General features: G+C 43.1%; 1 protein-coding gene across 1 annotated transcript; it reads right to left on the reverse strand.

The window, feature by feature from the left end:
* Positions 1-6,984: 6,984 nt before the first annotated feature.
* Positions 6,985-11,233, reverse strand: RAP2B (RAP2B, member of RAS oncogene family). The gene is made up of 2 exons (XM_061452759.1): positions 9,069-11,233; positions 6,985-7,968 (listed from the first exon to the last, which is right to left on the reverse strand). Exon 1 carries the CDS (start codon positions 11,129-11,131, stop codon positions 10,580-10,582), a length of 552 nt encoding a protein of 183 aa, XP_061308743.1. The 5' UTR covers positions 11,132-11,233; the 3' UTR covers positions 6,985-7,968; positions 9,069-10,579.
* Positions 11,234-21,912: the final 10,679 nt, after the last annotated feature.

A 21,912-nucleotide genomic window follows, 5' to 3' on the forward strand; every position in this document is an offset into this window, starting at 1 on the left:
ATTGATTTGAAATTGACCCAGTTTCAAGTGAATAAAAATCCTAACAGTTTAAAATTGATTCAATTTTGAGCCTCCTCAAATCATGTGTTCTACATATAACCTTTGGATTTGAGAGAGAAATATTTCCATTTTCCTTCAGAGTGGAGGGTGGGGCCACCCAAAAGACTAATACTTCTCTTTTCTAAGCTTCTACAGTACAGTACTTACACCAAAGCAATGCAGAAGTCTTGCTTCCTGAAGTACAGAACTGTATTTTTGATTGTATTTTAGAATATGTATGTTTTCATGTATGTGGAGCATACACCCCTGTAGTGACCCACAGACTCCAAGGCTCACAAAGGTCAGTTTCTGAACACAGGGAAGACAGAAGGGGAGGAGGGAAAGGCAAGCTCAGGGCACCTTTGTTCTCCCTCCAGTTCTGACATAGTTCAAGGGCTTATGTAGCTCTTGGCATCTGCTGCAAAATAAAAAAATAAGTGATGGCTTCATCTAACTTATGCTCTTTTGATACAGCACCGAGCAGCTGCAGAGAAAAGCACTTGGGATGCAACCTTAGTACTTGTTTAGAGGGATCACGGGCATTTACCACAACTGCTTCAGCTGCAACGCTGCCCATCCCATGGGGCACCATAAGGCGTTGCAGTGTGCCTGATTCAGGGCACAAAAAAGGATCAAGGCAACAGACATCCCTGCTCTGTCAAGTGCCTGGTGAACTACTGTGGAGTAATTATCCAGTAGATGGGAATCATTTACCAGCATGCACAAAGCAGATAACCCCTGTACGTGACCAAGGCATGCTCTGACCAGCCCTAGGAGCATCTGAAACAGGAGAGTCTGAGTGGGTCCTGGAAAACTACGTAGCCATATGGAAAGAGCATTGCAGGGGACTGCTTTTTGCACAGGAGAGCACACACAGGGCAAGACTCATCTCTGAAAAGAACAGAAGGTGCTTCTCTTTCTAGTTTTCTACCTTAACGATGCCTTTCTCTTTTTCTTTCTTTTTTTTTTTCCATCTGAAAATTCCAACTAAAGGTGCAGGGGAAGGTTTTTGTTGTTTCTCTTTCGTTGTCGTTTTTTAAATGAAATCACAACTTTTAAAAAGGACAAAGATCACGCTACTAGGTGCATGTGAAATATTTAAAATGAAGACTAGGGTTAAAATGTGCTCTCATTTGCTTAAATAAGGCTCTGATTTCAATAGGGTTACAAAAGAACAAGCAATTCAGCATACATACATTTACAGAATCAGAAAACAAGTCGACTTCAGGTTCATAACAGCGGAAGTCAGTATACAAATGCAGCTTCTGTTATGAAGTTATATTAAAAAATTCTATTGCAAGCAACTAGGATACCAAACACATTTGTTTAGAGTTTGTTTACATTCTGGAATAATACAGTTTATGTCTTTGTGTTAGTATGCACAAACACATTTGCCAAACGAACTCCAGTTACCCATCAATTAATTTCTGTTAACTACTCTAAACACTGGAAAACCGAGTGATGATGAAGAATGTCAGTGTCTCATAAACACCTGAAACAAGCTGCAATGATGCACACTGAGCAATTTCAATCTATCATCAAGTCCATAAAGAATCCAAGAATATCTATCCTTGAACTTCTTAGTATTTCAGTTGACAGGTTTGGTTTTCATCTCCTTAGCACAAGAAATACAGAGGAAAGACACAAGATAGAAGTTTTACTCAGAAACAGTACTGACCACAAACAATTCAGACAAGTTTGACAGGTTGCTATCCCTACATCTGGTAAAAGGCTGCACGCATTTAAAAACCACAGTGATTTTCTGGTTTAGCAATGCTGAAAATTAATTTGTGCCAGGTCAAAAATGCTTGAAAATAATCAAGAAAACTCTTTTTAGGTGCTCATAGTTAGCTAAATAAATACCTAATTTCTACACTACTGGTCTGATACTCGATGAGCGTAAGCACCCAATTGCTCATTTTTTGTGCTAAGAGTAGAAAAATGTGAATGTTTCCCAAATTGAGGATATCATGTAGAACTAAATAAATACTCATGTAGAGTACAATGAGTACATTCTACTCATGTAGAATAAATAAATAATTATTTTCATAAATCTGTAACTTTCACTCTCACTACAGACGTCAAAGTATAGTAATGCTGTGAGTAAGTATCTGTGAACACTCCAATTCACTTCCAGGCTGACCTAGTTCTTTGGTAATAAGCTTCTTCAAGCTGTTTCTCTGCTAAGTCCAGGCCTTGGAAATACCTTAGACATACAGTGTTCTCCTTAAACTTCTTCTTATTGCGAAAATATGTGGAGCGCATGGCATGTATTTTTGGAATCTAGGCAGCTTGTGCTATACAGCAATTCAAGTGTGAATCTCTTCTCTATTTTTTCCATTAATTAAAGGAAAAAATTAAAGATCCATCAACAAAAGAGAAACCAAATCCCACACTAAAGCAAATACAACATTTGAAACAAGAAACCCAGCAAAAAATAGCCAATCTGGAACACAGCAGGGCATTCCAAAACAAAGAGAAATCAAGATCTCTTAATTGCTCAAGTACTTTGTTAATATGCTTTCATGTTAACTTTGTTAATCATCAAGTGAACTTGGCAGCAAAGTCACTATACTAAATTGAGCTATGTAATATTACAGTAGCTCATTCAAGGAATGAAGTTATCACTAATCTCATTCTTAAATACATATGGCTCCCAACTACACTGAGTCACGTTGTAACCATCATCGTCATAAGGTTCCACATAGTTTAAAAGAGATTTTTGGCAATTAGTGGTGTAGGGAATCTATCAAAACTCAATATAAACACAGAACATCTAAATCATCCTTGGTGGATAACACACTCATTGCACAAGCTTTCTTTGCACTTTCAAATCTGCTTAGCACCATAAAGGGGACAAAAAAAAACCCAAACCTAAATCCACAACATATATGCACAAAACAGTGTTCTTTGTACCTGAAACAGAAAAATTCAACCCATCTTCTCCTGAACTCCCCCTGCCCTCAGCAAGATATCCTGCTTCCTACCCTTCAATGCAAATCACATCTGGCGTTTAGAAAACCTAGGAATGGGTGTCCTACTTCCAGTCTCACACCATAACCCCAAACATAGTCCTCCACTGCAGATTATAGTCCTCCACTGCAGATTCCTACCCTACCTAGCCAGTATTTTACCAGCCCTATGCTGCTACTTCTTAATCCCCTATATTAGTCTCATAAAAATGCAGAGGAGGTACATCATTTAATACGCTGTCATGGACACGTATGTATAATAACACCCCAAACTTACAGTTGTTACACATGCGGAAAATACTGAACACGCATTTAGTTTCTGATCACTCACAAGAGGCTGAAGAAGCAGATTTTGTTGCTGTATTAGCGGTACTGTGCAAGGGGAAGAAACTAAGGTCCAGTAAAGGAACTTAAACTCAAGTGACATATTTTTTAAGAAACACAAAAAGATTCCCTGTTTCAACCTCTAAAATGTATCTGTTTTATGGATCTACAGAAAGTATTTTAAAGATAGCTGCAGAATACTTATCTTTCAAACTACCCTTCTGGACAAGCAAGAGTGGGCACAACGCATGTGCATAATTCTTTCTCAACATGCCAAACTCATCCTCTGAGTGTGCTGTATGTTAGGCACAGGAGCATGCTGTAAGGTCAACTGAGAGAGCCAGCCTTCCATACCAGGGTTTTGATAAGCAATCACTTCATTATCATTGCATCATCAGAACTCCTCCTCCCCCACATAGCCTACAAGAGAAAGAATGCCAGAGCTCCAAGTGAACAACAAAGTCATGAAGCCAGCCCAGTCATGCCCTCATGGCAGCAGAAGGGTCACACAGGTTTTTCTTCTCACTACAGGCAAAAAAAATGCAATGGCACAGCTAGTTACACAGCAGTGAAGAGAAGGGACAATCATCTCCCTCAAAATGGATATTATTTTGAGCAACAAGAAGTCATCTGTAAACTCAAAAAGTCACGTAAAGCATTCTTGTTTCCATCATAATAATTTTTGAAAGCAGAATCCTGGATCTTTTGATTCTTTACCTTTAGTAAGTAAACAGACCTTCACTTCATGTCTACCGTCTCTATCAACCCCTACAACATGGAGATACTTACAGTACTAAGCTGACATAAATATTAAATTATATTTAAACACATCCTGTATCTAGTTATAACTATCACAACAATAAATCATTCTTAGAATATTTAAACAAACCAAGGTTGGTGAAAAATTACAAAGATAATTCTCTAAAATCATTCAAGTACCATACTTCCAACTCTAAAGGGCTTCTAAGTATCTTTTCTGATTTAAGCATAAGCCTTGGTTAAACCAAGGCTTCTGCTAGTCAGTTAGTGTTCAAAAAACTTGCTTTCAGTATGTAGGTTTGTCTTAAGAGAGAAAAAAAAAAATCCACATACTCGTAAGTGATGGCATCCTTTCTTGTGTCCTCAATCCCTCTCACGATCTTCTTCCTTTACTTGATGCTGCAATTCGAGCCAAATGCTCATGCAAAATCAGTTCATCTGCACTGAAATGAGCATTTCAACAAAATATAGAGTTGCAGAAACTGAGGTATAGAAAGCTTTTGCTGGAAACCAGGAACAGGGCACAGCTTTGATACAGGGCTAAGCTGAACATTCTTGCTACAACTCTGCAAATCAGAAACTTCTTGCTCCCTCATTTTAGTTTCTAACTCTGTCACAGATGCAGTAAACTACCTACAGGCAGCAAGATGGTAAGGAACTTAAATGATCTCTCCCATCACGAAAGCATAATGCTTCCCCATGTCAGGACTGCTGACACCATAGCTGGAAGGAACCCTACCAGTTTTGCAATCTCTTTGTGAGACAGGGAAATGATAAACTCAAGTTAATTCAACAGCAAATCATTATTCTTGCATCTGTCCTCAACCCTCAGAACAAATGCTATCACAAGGGTATCAACCATCATGTTTCTCAGGAACACTTTTAGGTAGATCACTTCTAACAGCTAAAACAAAACTTCTTTGCAGGTACTCACATCAGGCTCTACGCCTGAACATCTTGCCTACTAGTGACAGAGCAAATGCAAATATTCAATTGTAGCTCAACGCTTACTGCCTTACGTGCAATTCTACCTCTAGCAAAGCAATTGAATTTGTAAGTATTAATCCTAATTGTTCAAACTCAGATAACAGTAGTAACACTGAAGAAACAAAGCATTATATGAATACACCCATAATGAGAAACTAGTAGGGGAATATTGATACCAATGCTGACCTGTACCTTTTTTCAATACCTAATTCAGGGAACTAATACATGGGGCGGGGGGGGAAGGAATGGAAAAAAAAAATTAAGAAAAGGAAGCAAAAAACCCCAAATTCCAATTAGATTAATTTTTCATCCAGAATTCCCTTACAACCATCTTCAAAAACAACTTCAAACATCCCATTTCACCTTAGCATCATAATACAGCAGGACAACAAGACTATATCAAAAGGAACAAAAACGGTAATGTCATTCTGAGCAGCCTGGTTGCTGCAGCATGTCTTCTACAATCATGATCAGTCAGTCAAGCAGAGGAGCAACACCTGGGATCTGTCTGTTACCTGGACATCAGAGCTATTAACTATGCACTTTTCATAATTTCCGTTAAAGAACTTTGCAAAAGTTTAAATCATTAAAGCTAAAGTTACATGTCAAATACCCTTTTGCTAAAAAATCGCTGTTGAGGATTATCAAAACAAAGCTATGTATTCTTGATCAAATCTCCTCTTTGCCCAAATGCCCAAGAAGACCCAGAGACTTGCAAAATAAAGTCATTACAGAGCAGCTGTTTCCAATACTTTTAAGACTTATTTGAACAACCTACAAAATCTGGTAAACTGACTTCTAATTTGCAGTGCTCTATATAGGATCTAAAAGCTTGTTAGATGTTGCAGATTAAATATTTACATCTAGTATTTCTTTTATGCACAATGTCATCTACTGAATCACTGTGCTCTAGTATCAACAGTAGTAAAGCAGCAACTGATGTGTATTAGAGCAGTCATACTCTTTTTGAAAAAAAATTAAGAAAATTTTGATGGCTGTTCTTAAGCTTTCTGCATGTAAATCTGTCTACTCTAGCCCCTTATCAGTGAAACAGTTCAGGTTTCATTGGGCGTTTTCTTCAGCGTGATACTGACTACACACAGAATTGAGATCACTGAGGTTGAGATCATCTGTGGTATAGGCAAGAATTTTGGTTCCACCCCCAGTGAAGTCAAAATAGACGCACACAGAGTAATTCTTATTTGGGAAATACAGTGAGATTCTTAATTACAAACTAAAAAATCCTTAGTCTACTCAAATTAAAAAACAAACTAACAAAAGGAAATTAAACCCAACACACCCAGCATCATACCGCATTTCTCAACACTGCAACTCACTTGAATATCTTCAACTGTTTAAACTATCTGCTATGCATACATTTACCAAAGATGGTCAGCCCCAATAAAATGTTTCAGAAGTTGAGCAGATGTTAGATTCCTACAAAAATGAGGTTCTAGAACACAGTGCTATGAGTATGACAGGAAGGAGAATCTTTTTGACATACATATTTTGCATGAGGCTATAAACTACGAAGATTATTTAGAACTATTTCACCTCTGAACAGAGCTCATACACATACTTGCTTCTACAGCAAGTCTCAAATCTCACCGTAATGTGAATGGGCACTCCTAACAGTAGTTCCTAAAGATACACTGAGGGTCCACAAAGAAGAGCAACTAGGTTGCCTGCTATACAAACCTGGGGAGCAAGATAGCTTCTAACAAGAGAGTTCCAACCATTTTCCGTTTACAGTCATTGGAGCTGCCCATTGATTTGAATGGGAGAAGAACACACATGCCACTCCTTTCTGTAGAAAATTCTTAAAGAACATGGAAGTGTCTGCATTTTGTCACTCCTGAGGAAATCTGGTACAACACCTGCACACAATGAGTATCCAAATGAAGAAGTTATAAAGAGCCAGCTGCCCTTTATTTAAAATACCCCAAAAACTTGCTGTACATTCTTTTGAGAGAAGCAGAACCATCAGGAATCCCACAGCCACATAATTCAACATCTCCAGAACCATAAACATCAACAAAGCCTGAGCATCATGTTGAGAAGAACCACACTTGTATTGAAAATGAGGTTGAGAATACTGCACAGTTACAATCACAGAGACTAGGATTTCAAAGACACACTTTCTTGCAATAGAACAAGCTTGGATTTTAAAAAATACAATCATTATATACAGCAAAAAATGTGGCCGTAAGACCAGCCTTAAACTAAGGCCTTGTTTATACATTTTCTGCACTGTCAGGAAGTATTTTGCCTGGGAATGTATTTTTTCTTCCAAATCAATTAAATATTTGCAATTCTCAGTTTGAAAAGAGCTATATACCACCTTTGTATTGGCACGGATATAACATATTCCCACAGGGAAAAGGAATAAAAGAGTACCTTTATATTGATACAACATTTTCCTCAAGTGTAGAAGCTAATATAGCTTTCATTATTCGGTCAAGTTAAAGCAGTATTACTTTTTTTCTACTTTATAGACAAGGCCTATGTTTAACAAGCACCAAAACACTTCAGAGTATTTGGAAGATCAGACTACTGAGCTTTACTTTTTTGTACTGTCCTCACCAAGTCATAGAGAACATTGAACACCTAAATACATTCAGAATTCTGATTAGACCCATGCCATGGTTTCTTAAACGCTTCACTGTTTAATGAACACACCTTTTTGGCAAGAAATAGAATATATCTACAGAAAAGCCTAGCATAACCTGGAATTTACTAGGCTGGCTTCAGCTGCTCTGCTAGGCTGGGAAAAACTGGACTTTATGTGCCGCTGTGTGCCACAAACACCCATTTTTGCATTATTCTTCAGTCACAACACAGGCAGTAGAGAAACAGGAGACACTAGAAAACATGAAGAATCTGTTGTCTGTAGGGGAGAACATAATAAATACCTGTTTTTTATTAAGCAGAACAAGTTGTTTTCAATACACTGATCTAGACCAAGGCCTGTTGGGTTCTAAAAACTCTGTAATCCCACTGAATTTAAGGCAAATTTGAAACATAGCAATAGCTGAGATGTAAATTTATGGCATTTTTTTTTAACTTCAGATACGAAGCTTTTAAAACTTCAGACATGGTGGCAGTCAAGCTTTCTTAGTTTTCAATGCAGTATTTGTGTTAAAAGAAACCCCTACTAATAAGAAGCATTACCCCCCTGCATTCTAAAATGGAAGTCTTCAAAGAGCTGGCTTCTAATTAATTTTTAAAGATTTCTGGAAAATAAGTTGCAAAGTGGTTTTCAGTTTTCACTTAAAAAGGGGGCCTGGTTCAATTTGTCTATTATATGAAGGCCCAAACAGAAGCTGAGGGACTGTCTCCTCCAAATCTCTATTTTTAACTTTGATTGTATCAGTGACTGACACAACCTGGCTAATTGTATCAGAACAGGTCCTTGCTGTTTTGAGGAATACATGTGAGCTCAGAAGAGACCCCCATGGGATTTCAATACATAGAGTTAAACTAATACTAAACACTCTTCTTCCAGTGCTGAAGCAAAAAGTTTTCCTACTTAAAATAGAAATTATCAGATTCACAGCAGGATTCACAGCAGTTAGTTTTCAGTTGGCCTGATTAGAAACCCCTCGCAAAAACCCTTTACACATCATTGCTCAACTTTTAGTTTAATGTTGTAAGATAATTTCAAGTCTTCTTGGGATAGGGGGTTAAATAAATAAATAAAGAAGAGAGACTTGCAGGTTTTGTGCGCTAATCTTTAAAGAAGGGGCTGAAAGGAAGATAATGGACTTGAACTCCTTAGATCTTCCAAATTACAGAAGGTACAGGTCTCCTTCCACCTCTCTGCAAACCAGGAAAAGACATATTGGTCTGACACGTAATTTTAAAGACATTAGAAGCTTAAATTTTATAACTAATCGACCTTTAGAATTTTACCCCAATAAACACTGTTCCCGGTAAGGAATAAGGGCCTAATCTGACAAGGCCTTTTTAGCATTAAAGCCACACTACCTTCCTAAAGCTGCCTACTGAATACAGCTTTCCACTCATATGCTGCCATCACATAGGATCAGGACCTAAACACAAATGAAAAACTGTAGTATTAGGTAAAATAGCAATCTTGTGGTCTTTTCTTTTTAAACACTATCCTTAGCTAATCGAGCCCCCCACCCCTCCCTTCACTTCTATTAAGATACAAACCAGGATTAAAAGCCTATGTGAAAGTTAGTGTTTCATGTAATACATAAAAGCGCACAAATTTGTTTTCTAAAAAACAGCATCTGTATTAAAATTCTTAAAATGGATAGACATCTCTTGAATGCATGTCTGGAATTAAAATGACAGTTGTTAGAATTTTCTTGGTACATCACAATGATAAGATTTCCTTCTTTGCTGGCTGGAGGTACATTCCACAACAAAACCGGGGGGGGGGGGGGGGGGGAAGGAAAACAAAAAAAGCCCTCCTCCCCAAAAAAAAACCAAAAGGCTAAATTCTTGTAAATTTGAAGTAAATGAAGCCCGAACTTGCAAGACATGGAAACAACAGTTAAAAGGCTCAGATGGAAATAAGAAATAAATTCCACTGACAATAGGCCCTTTTGTCCTGGTTTGTTCGGTATGATTACTGCAAGGAAACTGTTAAGTAGTTTTTGGAGTAGTAGATAATGGAATTCTGTGGAGCTTTCACAGGTTGGCACCGGCTGGAACAGCTGAGTTTTGAAGGCACTCTATAGACACAGGGTTGCTGTTGGCCCTGCATCACATATAGGAAGTCTTTGCACTTTAGAGAGCTAGTCATCAAAATCAGTTATTGCCAACCTAAAAAGAAAAACCCTCGGAAGAAAAACCACAAAAAACACTGCTCCCACCCACCAAACGAAAAATTAAAATGAAAACGAAATCACACACACACGCACACCTAAAAAATTGTGCAGAGTTGTAACATTTTCACAGCTGATTTTAAAAAAACAGAACCCAGGGAAAACCCAACACGCTACCACTCTCCTGCAAACTCCCATCCGATACAGCAGGTAAACAGAATAGGAAGGTATCCCACGGCTCGTCGCAGGCGCTCCCCAGCACCCCGCGCCGGGCTGCCGTAGGGTTCGAGTTCGTCCCGGGTCAGACGTGCAACGCCCCGGGCCAGGCGCCCCGGCACAACCCCCGACTTTGCAACTTTGCATAGCGATCCTCACACCGGCGGGGCAGGGAAAGGGGGATCCGCACTGACCCCGCTCCCCACGCGGGCAAAGGGCAGCTCCTCGCCGGCGTCGTCCTCCCGGTGCCACAGCGCGGGGCAGCACGCCGCGAAGACACCGACGGGAAATATGCCACGACCAGGACTGGACGAAACGTACATGCCGAAAAAAGCCACATTTCCAACACGATTTTTTTTTTTCGTTTTTTTTTTGTTTTTGTTTGTGTTTTGAGTGCGTTCGGTGTCGGCGGCTGCCGAGGGCAGCGCGCCCGCCCGCGGGGCCGCTCCCGCTCCGCTCCCGCCGAGCCCCGACCCGCCGCCGCCCTCAGAGGATGGCGCAGGAGGAGCAGCACTGCTCGTCCCCATTGGGCTGCGAGGCGTAGTTCATCTGCCTGACGATCTCCGCGAAGAGCTCGTCCACCGAGGCTTTGTTTTTGGCCGAGGTTTCCATGAAGGGGCAGCTCCACTCCTCGGCCAGGGCTTTGCCCTCCCCGAAGGAGACCTCCCGCTCGCCCTCCAGGTCCACCTTGTTGCCCACCAGGATCATGGGCACCCTCTCGTACCTCTTCACTCGGATGATTTGGTCCCGCATGGGCTTGATGTCCTGGAAGCTTTGCTGGTTCACCAGACTGTATACCAGGATGAAGCCCTGCCCGTTCTTGATGTAGAGGTCCCGCATGGAGGCGAACTGCTCGGTGCCCGCCGTGTCCAGGATCTCCAGCACCGACGGCGAGGAGTCCACCTCGATCTCCTTACGGTAGAAGTCCTCAATGGTGGGGTCATACTTCTCGATGAAAGAACCCGTCACGAACTGGACGGTGAGGGCGGACTTGCCCACGCCGCCCGAGCCCAGCACCACCACCTTGTACTCCCGCATGGCTCCCGGCGCGCCGCCTCCCTCGCCTCCCGCTCGGGGCTGCCGCTTCCCTCCCGCCCTCACGGCGGGCGGAGAGAGGGAGGGAGGGAATGAAGAAGAGAAGGAGGGAATAAAGAAGAGAGGGAGGGGCGCGCCCGCCCCGCCGGGCGCTCACTGGAGCCGCGCAGGGCCCGCCGGGGCGGGGAAAGGGCGGCCGCTCCTCACGGAGCCGCTCCGGGCCAGTCCCGTCGCTGGGCAGCGCCGCGCCCCGAGAGCGGGTGCGGGGCCTAGCGCGGCGGCTGCGGCGCCTGCGCAGGGGGAGGTAGCTGCCGCCACCTCCGCTAGAGGGGGGGGGGGGGGGGGGGGGGGGCAGTGCGCCGGCGCTACCAGCCCCGGGCCTACGGCGGGACGGTGCGGCAGCGGCCCGTAGCGCCCCGCCCTGCTCCGGCGCGGCCCATTGGCTCTGGCCCGCCGCCGTCCGCCCCTATTGGCTTCCCGGCGGCGGGGAGCCGTGCGCGCAGCGCCCCGCCCTGCTCGTCAGGCCCCGTCGCCGCCCGGGCTGAGCGGGGCGCGTTCGCGGTGCAGCCTGTGCTCTCTGCTACTCGCCGGCTCTTAGGGCGCTGAGCTGCGTTCCCTTAGGAGCGGGGTGCTCTCGGAGCCACGCTGGCCCTGGTCAGCTAGGGGAGAAGAGCGGCGGGACCGGCAGACCGAGGTCCTCTGCCCCCTTATCGGCGGGGGGCACGGCCCGATTATCTCCTCTCTGAGGTCTCTCCCTCCCTATCGGATCTCGCCAGGGGGCGAGGCACTTTTCGCAGCCGGCGCCGGAGCAGCTGCCGGCGCCTCCTGCTCCTCGGGGCTGTCGCCTCGGGAGCCTGGCGCTTAATAGCACTCCGGCCCCCGCGGAGGCAGCATGAGAGGAGCTGCGGAGCGGAGGGGGGCAGATCTCCGCCACGGAGGGGCTGCCGGCAGCGCCCGCTCACCCCGTGCGGGAGGGCCTGGCCGGTGTTGGGGCTCAGGAGCAGTCCCTTCGGCTCCCCAGCCGCTCTTTCTGCCTGGCTGAAGGTGCCCACTACCTACTATGGGAAACCGTTCCCCGGGGGCAAAGGCAGCCCTGGGGCTCCTAGGGAGAGGCGGACGGAACTGACCAGCCTGTCTCCTGACCTCCTGACTCAGGAGGGACAGCGCTGAGCTCTGGTTGGCGGCGGCCTCTGGGGAGCCCCTTCCAGGCTTTGATGTTCTCCATATCCACCTGAAGTCAAGACTAGGTGGTCTTTCAATCTGAAATGTGGCAATTGCCAGATGTTGATGCAGTTTGGGCTTTGTGGCCCTCGAGCTACAGTTTATCCTGGCAGCGTTGAGTCATGTGGGCTGGCTACCTGCCACTGTTTGTAGAATTCATTCATTGGACTTCTTATCAATCAGACATTCCTTTCAAGAAAATATCATTAGCTATTTTGGCACTCTCTAGTCTTTGGTTTTATATCTTGTTCAGTTCTTTAATATTCTCAGTATTTAAGGAAGTAATTGTGGCATGTATGCCTTTTCTAATGCACCTTCTTGTTTAGAAACCTAATTTAAACACTACTTGGGAAACAGGCAGCGGTAGACAAAGGGGGTTGCAGTAAGTTTTGTAAGCAACATTCTGTTACTCCTGAACAGTTTTTGCAGAGGCCAAGTACTGCTAAAATTATTTTTGCCAGAATTCACGGTGGGGATTCGCTCTGCTGGATCTGGATGCACTGCATCCTCGTGGTCATCTGGTGAGTACTACATTTCCACTGATCCTCTGCTAAGCACTGTATCTCTGGTGATCCTGTCCTCTCAGGAGCTTAACTAAAATCCTCTCCTACTGTTTGTGTAAGGCTTTGCAAGTGAAGCCACTCCTGAGGAATACTAAACTTGTGTTCAAGCAACCCTGCTATGAAGTGGGCAACAGTTTAAACAACTTCCTTAAACATATCGCATATCTGAAACCTGTCCCTCTCTGTGTTCAGTTTCTAGGTGTAGTTGTGCCCTGTACCTGTTGAGAGTCCCTATTGGGATGCTGGTCTGTCAGCTGATTTCTTCTAGGTGCAGTCTTCTCTCTCACCTGCCAAATTTGTCAGCTGCAGGCTGATCCTGACCTAGTTCAAGGTGCTAAACAGTTCAATCTGGAATGTTGATCAGATACTGCAGCTCATGATGAATCTTGAGGGCTGGGATTTGGCCATATCTCTGTTCTATACTCTGCTTGCTAACCCCATTACCCTTCACTTGTGACAAACCTGTAGGCCATCTTTTTTCCAGGGCAGTACTACAGTCTTTCATTCTTCAAAAAGTGAAAAAGACTTCTATGGGTACCTACGACCTCCAGTTCTGTCAATAAGTTGCCTTTCACTGGCTGCTCAGCTTCTGCACAGACGTGCGTAGATGCTGGTTTTGGAAACAAAGTAACAGCTCACTAGGAGGCTTCTGAGCCCTTTCCCCACCTTTTCCTGTTTCTTAGCTCCCTGCCCATCTGATTCCCTCCTCTAGAAGTATTTGGGGGCAGAGCTAGCACATCAACCCCTGACAGCTCACTCCCACCTTTATGTAAGTGAGCCAAAACCTGTCATGAGCCAGCAAGTGCTTGCGAAGTTGTCTTTAAAAACAGCTATAAAAATTGTGTGAAAGCTATGGTATTGCTGCAAAAATATTTTATTTTCTTGGTCTGTGCTTTGCTAATGCTGCAGTAAGGTTTTGGGGACAGTGTGGATTTCCTTACACTCATCACCTCTATAGCAAACCCACTTGTAAGTTACTTACATTACACTTATCCCTAATGTGGCAGTAGCGATATAAAGACCAGACAATTGTACTGTTGGTTTAAAGACAGGCTATTTAATACCAATTGACCATTGAATTGTGTTTTATTCTGCAGTGACAGAATAAAATTACTTTTTTTTTTGTATTCCACGCTATGCTATTAATTGCTGCTCTTTCTGAAGAAGGAAATGTGTTCAAAGTAACAAATGACCTTTATGCTGTTGTGTTTAAATATGACATATTATTTCTCAAGTTCTCATCCTCTACTACATATGTTAATTTAATTTGTCTTGTTACCAGCCAGCTCTAGGTAATTAGTTAGTCTGCAGTGCTGCTTTTAGAAATTTGGAGTCCATGAAATAACAGCAAGGAGTCTGTGGGAAGTAGCTAAAGGAAGCGAGTCTGGTTTTGTTAGAAATAAATTTTCTGTGCATGGCTACAGACTGCTAAGGGGATCTGTCAGTTGAAAATCTCTGTGCATGGCTACAGACTGCTAAGGGGATCTGTCAGTTGAAAATCCCTGGCTAAGGGTTTACACATTTAAGTTAAATCACAAGAGTATTCAGTACCTAATTTTTGAATTAGGAAGCACACACATTATATTGGGTTCTTGTACTTCAGGGATGGTACCGTGGTTTAGATTCAGGAATAAATGAAAATTATCGTGAAACAAGCTCTATTTGGGCAACATGAAAATGTTACAATGCAGTGGAATCTAGGCAAACTATAATTATCAGGCAGTCGGCTGCATTAATTGGATTTTCAAAATAATCAAGTATATTTTAAAAACACTTTCAAGATGATCTGATACTATTTTAAAAATGTCAAAATAAAAATCAGCTGAAAAGCATAAATTTGGTTACTAAGCAGTTTACGTACAATATTTACATATATAACTAAACTAGCTTTTGCTGTGTTGATTAACCTTGCTCATTCAGTAAAACTACTTATATGACCTAAGATTTTTTTTTTGCATAGTTTAGAAAGGTCAAGTCATCAGCTGCTTCTGTTATAGTTATTTTTGGCTGTACAAGTGTCAGCATTATAGAACTACAAAATAGTGGGGTTTTGTTTTTTTTTTTTCAAAAATGCATTTCACATATTATAGGCAAAGACTGAACTTAACTGTAGTTTAAATCAGTAACACATATTAGATCTAAAATTGCATTATGGTGCATGTCTGATAACAACAAGATTTAGTGTGTGTCTCTTGTTCTGAAACAATGACTTTAGTTTTCTTTATTTAATTTGGGTTGCTTCTGTTGAATAATGGTGGTGGCATTTATCACTGCACAAGGGAGAGACTCAGTCACTGAGCCTCAAAAATTGCTGCCAAGCTTTAACCAAAAATCAGCAAGAAAGATTTATGTGAGGGGCATAAGCTTATAGAATCATAGAATCATAGAATCGTTAGGGTTGGAAAGGACCTTAAGATCGTCTAGTTCCAGCCCCCCTGCCATGGGCAGGGACACCTTACGCTAAATCATATCACCCAAGGCCTCGTCCAACCTGGTCTTGAACACTGCCAGGGATGGAGCATTCACAACCTCCCTGGGCAACCTATTCCAGTGCCTCACCACCCTAACAGGAAAGAATTTCCTTCTTACATCCAACCTAAACTTCCCCTGTTTAAGTTTTAACCCGTTACCCCTTGTCCTATCACTACAGTCCCTAATGAAGAGTCCCTCCCCAGCATCCCTATAGGCCCCCTTCAGATACTGGAAGGCTGCTATGAGGTCTCCACGCAGCCTTCTCTTCTCCAGGTGAACAGCCCCAACTTCCTCAACCTATCTTCATACGGGAGGTGCTCCAGTCCCCTGATCATCCTCGTGGCCCTTCTCTGGACTTGTTCCAACAGTTTCTTGTCCTTTTTATGTTGAGGACACCAGAACTGCACACAATACTCCAGGTGAGGTCTCATGAGAGCAGAGTAGAGGGGCAGGATGACCTCCTTCGACCTGCTGGTCATGCTCCTTTTGATGCAGCCCAGGATACGGTTGGATTTCTGGGCTGCAAGCACACGCTGCCAGCTCATGCTCAGTTTCTCATCAACCAACACCCCCAAGTCCTTCTCCGCAGGACTGCTCTGAATCTCTTCTCTGCCCAACCTGTAGCTGTGCCTGGGATTGCTCCGACCCAGGTGTAGAACCTCGCACTTGGCATGGTTAAACTTCATGAGGTTGGCATCAGCCCACCTCACAAGCGTGTCGAGGTCCCTCTGGATGGCATTCCTTCCCTCCAGCGTATCAACTGAACCACACAGCTTGGTGTCATCAGCAAACTTGCTGAGGGTGCACTCAATCCCGCTGTCCATATCAGTGACAAAGATGTTGAACAAGACCGGTCCCAACACCGATCCCTGAGGGACGCCACTCATTACTGGTCTCCAGCTGGACATTGGGCCATTGACCACAACTCTTTGTGTGTGGCCATCCAGCCAGTTCTTTATCCACTGAGTGGTCCATTCATCAAATTGATGTCTCTCTAATTTAGAGACAAGGATGTCGTGTGGGACAGTGTCGAACGCTTTGTCCAAGTAGATGGCTTCAACTGCTCTACCCCTGTCCATCAGTTCTGTAGCCCCATCTTAGAAGGCCACCAAATTGGTCAGGCAGGATTTCCCCCTAGTGAAGCCATGCTGGCTGTCACCAAGCACCTTGTTGTTTTTCATGTGCCTTAGCATGCCTTCCAGGAGAATCTGCTCCAAGATTTTGCCAGGCACAGAGGTGAGACTGACTGGTCTGTAATTCCCTGGGTCATCCATTTTCCCCTTCTTGAAAATGGGGGTTATATTTCCCTTTTTCCAGTCATCAGGAACTTCACCTGATAGCCATGATTATTCAAATATGATAGACAGTGGTTTAGCAACTTCATTTGCCAGCTCCTTCAGGACCCACGGATGGATTTCATCAGGTCCCATGGAATATTGTGTCCAGTTCTGGGCCCCTCAGTTCAAGAAGGACAGGGAGCTGCTGGAGAGAGTCCAGCGCAGGGCAACAAAGATGATTAAGGGAGTGGAGCATCTCCCTTATGAGGAAAGACTGAGGGAGCTGGGTCTCTATAGTTTGGAGGAGACTGAGGGGTGACCTTATAAGTGTCTATAAATATATAAAGGGGGAGTGTCACGAGGATGGAGCCAGGCTCTACTCAGTGGCAAACAATGATAGGACAAGGGGTAATGGGTACAAACTGGAACACAAGAGGTTCCACTTAAACTTGAGAAGAAACTTCTTCTCAGTGAGGGTGACGGAACACTGGAACAGGCTGCCCAGGGAGGTTGTGGAGTCTCCTTCCCTGGAGACATTCAAAACCCCCCTGGACACATTCCTGTGTAACATTATCTAGGTGCTCCTGCTCCGGCAGGGGGATTGGACTAGATGATCTTTCGAGGTCCCTTCCAATCTCTAACGTACTGTGATACTGTGATACTGTGACTTGTGTACGTTCAGGTTCTTCAGATGGTCTCAAACCAGATCCTCTCCTACAGTGGGCCTAAGGTCTTCATTCTCACAGTCCGTGCATCTGCCTTCCAAGACTTGGGTGGTGCAGTCAGAGCATTTGCCAGTGAAGACCGAGGCAAAGAAGTCATTCAGAACCTCAGCCTCCTCCAAATCCAGGGTTCTCCCAAGAGCTTCCTGAGTGGGCCTACGTTCTCCCTAGTCTGTTTTTTATTCACTACATACCTATGGAATCCCTTCCTGTTATCCTTAACATCCCTAGCCGAGTTTAATTCTAAATGGGCCTTAGCTTTCCTAACCTGATCCCTAGCTTCCCGGACAACATCTCTGTATTCTTCCCAGGCTGCCTGTCCTTGCTTCCACCTTTTATAAGCTTCTTTTTTCCTTTAAATTTTTCTCAGCACCTCCTTATCCATCCAAGGAGGTCTCCTTGCCCTCCTGCTGCACTTCCTTCTAGTTGGGATGTAACACTCCTGGGCTTGCAGTAGGTGATCCTTGAATATCAACCAAGAGTCTTGGCCCTCCCCCTGCCCTCTAGAGCTATTTCCCATGGAACCTTACTAAGCAGCTTCCTGAAGAGGCCAGAGTCTGCTCTCCTGAAGTCTAGGGCAGTGAGCTTGCTGCACGCTCTTCTCACTGTCCTGAGGATCTCAAGTTTGAGCATCTCATGATCTCTGCATCCAAGGCTGCCCTGGAGAGTCACATTTCCAATGAGCCCTTCCCTGTTGGTGAGCACGAGGTCAAGCATGGCACCTCTCCTTGTCAGCTCCTCTATTACTTGCAGAAAGAAGTTGTCTTCCACACAATTCAGGAACTTCCTGGATTGCTTGTGCTGGGCTGTACCGTGATTCCAACAGATGTCAGGGTGGTTGAAGTCACCCATGAGAGCAAGGGCCTGTGAGCGTAAGGCTTTTCCTATCTGTCTGTGGAGTGCTTCAGCTGCAGGTTCTCCTTGATCAGGTGGTCTGTAACAGACCCCCACAGTAATATCTCGAATCGCTGTTCTCCCTTTAACCCTGACCCACAAACTCTCTATTGAGTGCTCACCTGTCCCCAGACAGAGTTCCATACTCTCCAGCCTATCCCTAACATAAATAGCAACTCCCCCTCCCCGCCTGTCAGGCCTGTCTTTTCTAAAGAGCCTGTAACCTTCCATTGCAACACTCCAGTCATAGGAGCCATCCTACCATGTTTCTGCGATGCCTATTGTATCATACCCCCGTAGACATGCACACATCTCTAATTCCTCTTGATTGTTCCCCATGCTACAGGCATTAGTTATATGGTTGTTTATAGAAGTGCACTTGTTTTCCTATGTTCTACATTACAGAAGATCCATGCATAGGAGAGAATAGACCTTTCAAAATTCTTCATCAAAAATAATCTGGCATTCCAACAGTATTTAAATATAATAATTAACTTGTCTGCACCTTGAGTTATTCTTGATAATTCTTTATGCAAATACATATCTGAAACAAGACTGCCTAATATCCGTTTATCTTAATCCTGTGGCATTAAGTGTTCTTATTCTAGAAACAAAAAGTCTACATATGGAGCTGAGTGAGATAGTCAGTTAGGGTAATTCCACGGGTAGGCTAGTTTCATTGTAAGTGAAACTGTTCCCTCTGCTCAATACCCATCTAATCAGAAAGAAATGGATATGACAAATTGAGAAGTGACTCAGGCCAAAGGTGCTGCTGAATGTTGTAATTGGATTGTTTGTAGCAGTATGAGCTGGTTTCTCTCCTGACTCAACCAGCTGTGCGGTCTCCCTTTTGCCAGCTACTTCCTGGGTAGGAACTGGTTTATGCAGAATCATACTTTTACTGCCTTTGTTGGTAATCCTAGTGTGTACGTCTTCGGGAAATGTAGCCCCACTATCACTTTCCTCTGCAAAAAGATTCTCAAATGCAAAACACCCAAGTTTCATTTTATCAAGAAATAATAGCAGCTGCTGGTGGGTGTAAATAAATAAATAAATATATAAGTAAGAAAGAAAAAAAAGTGACACATACACAGAAGAAAAAGTTCATTATTTCCATCAAAAGCCCTGCCAGAGATCTTATCACTGTTAAAAAAAATAGCCTGTGCTGCCAGAACTTACTGCACTTGGTGTAATAATGCCACTTTATTTTTCTTTGTGAAGATGTGTTCAATGACATGTTTATGTACACCTCATAGATGTGATGTTTATGGTCAAAATATGCACAATTGTCAAAGTGTGGGTCTATTCCTGAGTTCTTTTTAATTATCCCACACCAATTTACCACAGTAGCAGTTTACATAAAAGGTGATGAAGATTAGGATTTTAGGTAAGCATACAAAACAAAGAGCACACTTATCTGTTGCTATGTGCAGCAATCAAGTTTTGTGTAGGAGTAATGAAATGGCTCTTGGAACCATAAAAGTAATCTTGATAGCACTTGCATGGAAACAGTACTATTGTATGTTAATGAAAATGGTATAATCAGCATGATTTGAAACTGGTGACTAGCTCAAAAAGTAAAGTTCTTGCCTGCATTAAAAGTCCTTTTGTAGAAAGATGTATTTTCTTCATTGACCCATGGCATTACATCACATTGCAGCATTAACTTTGCTGGCAGAAGCATTCAGATGCAGGAAATAGTTATAATTTGGAGAGTTTTCACTCTTTCAATTTGTTTAATTTCTTCATCTCCTGGCCAGGGTCAAAGAGCTTTGTCTTCTGACAAATGGCATTTAAGAATGAATACTTCCAGCTGTGATCTTATTATATTTCATAAGATGGGAGATTTCCAGAAGTCCTAAAGAAGCAGAAAGTGGTGTTTTCAAGTCACCAGCAGGACTTTTCTTCCAGGTGAGGAATCACTGTAACAGTCTGCCTTTGGTCTCAGTTTGGTGGTGTAAAATTGTGGTTTTAAGTATTGGTAATTATTAGGGTCTGGGGATTTTTGTCTAATGAACAATGAGAGGAAACAAACATTTTCAAAAATGAGAGTCCATCAGTGGAAGGAGGAAATCTCCTAGATATAACCAGAGTTGTATTTTGTTCCTTTTTCATTGCCTGTAATTCTCATGAACATTGTGGAACAATAGGTAAATCCAACAAACCAGGGAGTCCATAGCCGTTATGCAAATAATGTGGAACTTATGGGAAGAAGGGGAGACAGCAGAGGCAAGTGAACCTTTCCCTTATGTACCAGAACAAGAGAAATAAAAATACTTCTTCCACTCATTAGCAAGAAAAAGTGGTTTAAACTTAGTGAAAACATATGAAAGTTTTTAATTTTTTTCTTTTTTTTTTAAGGGTATTTGTAGTTTTCGGTGGACAGCACAGAATTTCCCCCTAGAGTGTCATTTAATCAAAATACCAATCTGGTGAACAGTATTCTGTGGTACATTTTGGCTAACCTTAATAGCAAGTGAATTAATAGCAGCTAGTCCTCGCTTTCTTCCAATTCACATTACCATGATGCATCTGTCAAGGTAAACTCCATTTCCTGACATTATTTCTTTTAGTACATTTTGAGAACTGGGCACAATATATCTGCCTCTGGATTCAGATGGAGCACTGAATTACTTTATCATCTCCAGCCAAAGATTTCCACCTCCACAATTAGCCCAGCGGCACAAGCTGCGTGGCAGTTCCTGAAGGCACTTGGTGCAGAGCCAACCCTGTTAGCTCAAAGGCCCTGTGTCACTGGAAGCACAGAGAGCTAACCTTGCACTGAACTGCAAGGAGCTTGTCCACAGCTTCCTTTTTTTGCCAGCTTTTTTGTAGCTTCTAGTGTAAATTCCAGTTGCAAGGGAAATGGAGAAAGCTGAGCCTTAAATCACAGCAGGTGTTTGAAAAAGTAAGATAAACCAAAAGTCTTCTTTTTTTGCCACTTGTTACCATGTGCTGTGAACATTTACATTGGCTACAAAGGGAAGGTGGCAAGTTAGGAACATTCATTGCAACAAACCGAGTTGAGTTAGCATAAAACTTTGTATAAATTCACATCTTACCTGACAAATCAATGTGAGTTTGCTGACTGACTCAGTTCTCTGTCCTGTTTTACTGTTTTATCAAAAGTTTTAGGCTGCTGAGCCAAACTGGTTAATACTGAAGGAGACTTAAAATAGCATTTCTCTGGTGGCAGTGGCTGTAAAAGACAAGCTGCAGTTTGTGTTTCCAGGTTTAAAAACAGTTACAGAACAATCAATACACAGTCAAAGCTTTAAAACCAAATAAACGTAGAGAGTAACCATCAAGGCCTTTTGCCTGTTTTGGGGTTTTTGATGACAGTAAGAGCTGTGCAAGCAGTTGCTGGATAGGTACTGTCCAAATCTAGCCCTACATGATTTTTTGGGGGGAATGAAGCTATTACTAGACTTAGAAGCTCACCAAAAGACATCCATTTTTAGGTACTTTGTCCAAACTCATGAAATATTTACAGTATAGCCCTCCAAGAAGCTGAGCATCTTGAGGTCTCACATAGGCAGGCAAGCCCCAGATCTCTCAGCCTCACCCTGATTGAGTCTTTAAGACTGCAAGAGAAAATGAATTAAACTAGACAAGAGGAACTGCCTGCTAAATTG

The sequence above is a fragment of the Pezoporus flaviventris genome, unplaced genomic scaffold (assembly GCF_033815535.1).
Source record: "Pezoporus flaviventris isolate CSIRO_AGI_PZ_B2104156 unplaced genomic scaffold, CSIRO_AGI_Pfla_v1 ptg000013l, whole genome shotgun sequence".
NCBI classification, from domain to species: Eukaryota; Metazoa; Chordata; class Aves; order Psittaciformes; family Psittacidae; genus Pezoporus; species Pezoporus flaviventris.

Coding starts and splice junctions, on each gene's coding strand:
- RAP2B (XM_061452759.1), bottom strand. CDS start 11,131: ATGCGGGAGTACAAGGTGGTGGTGCTGGGCTCGGGCGGCGTGGGCAAG.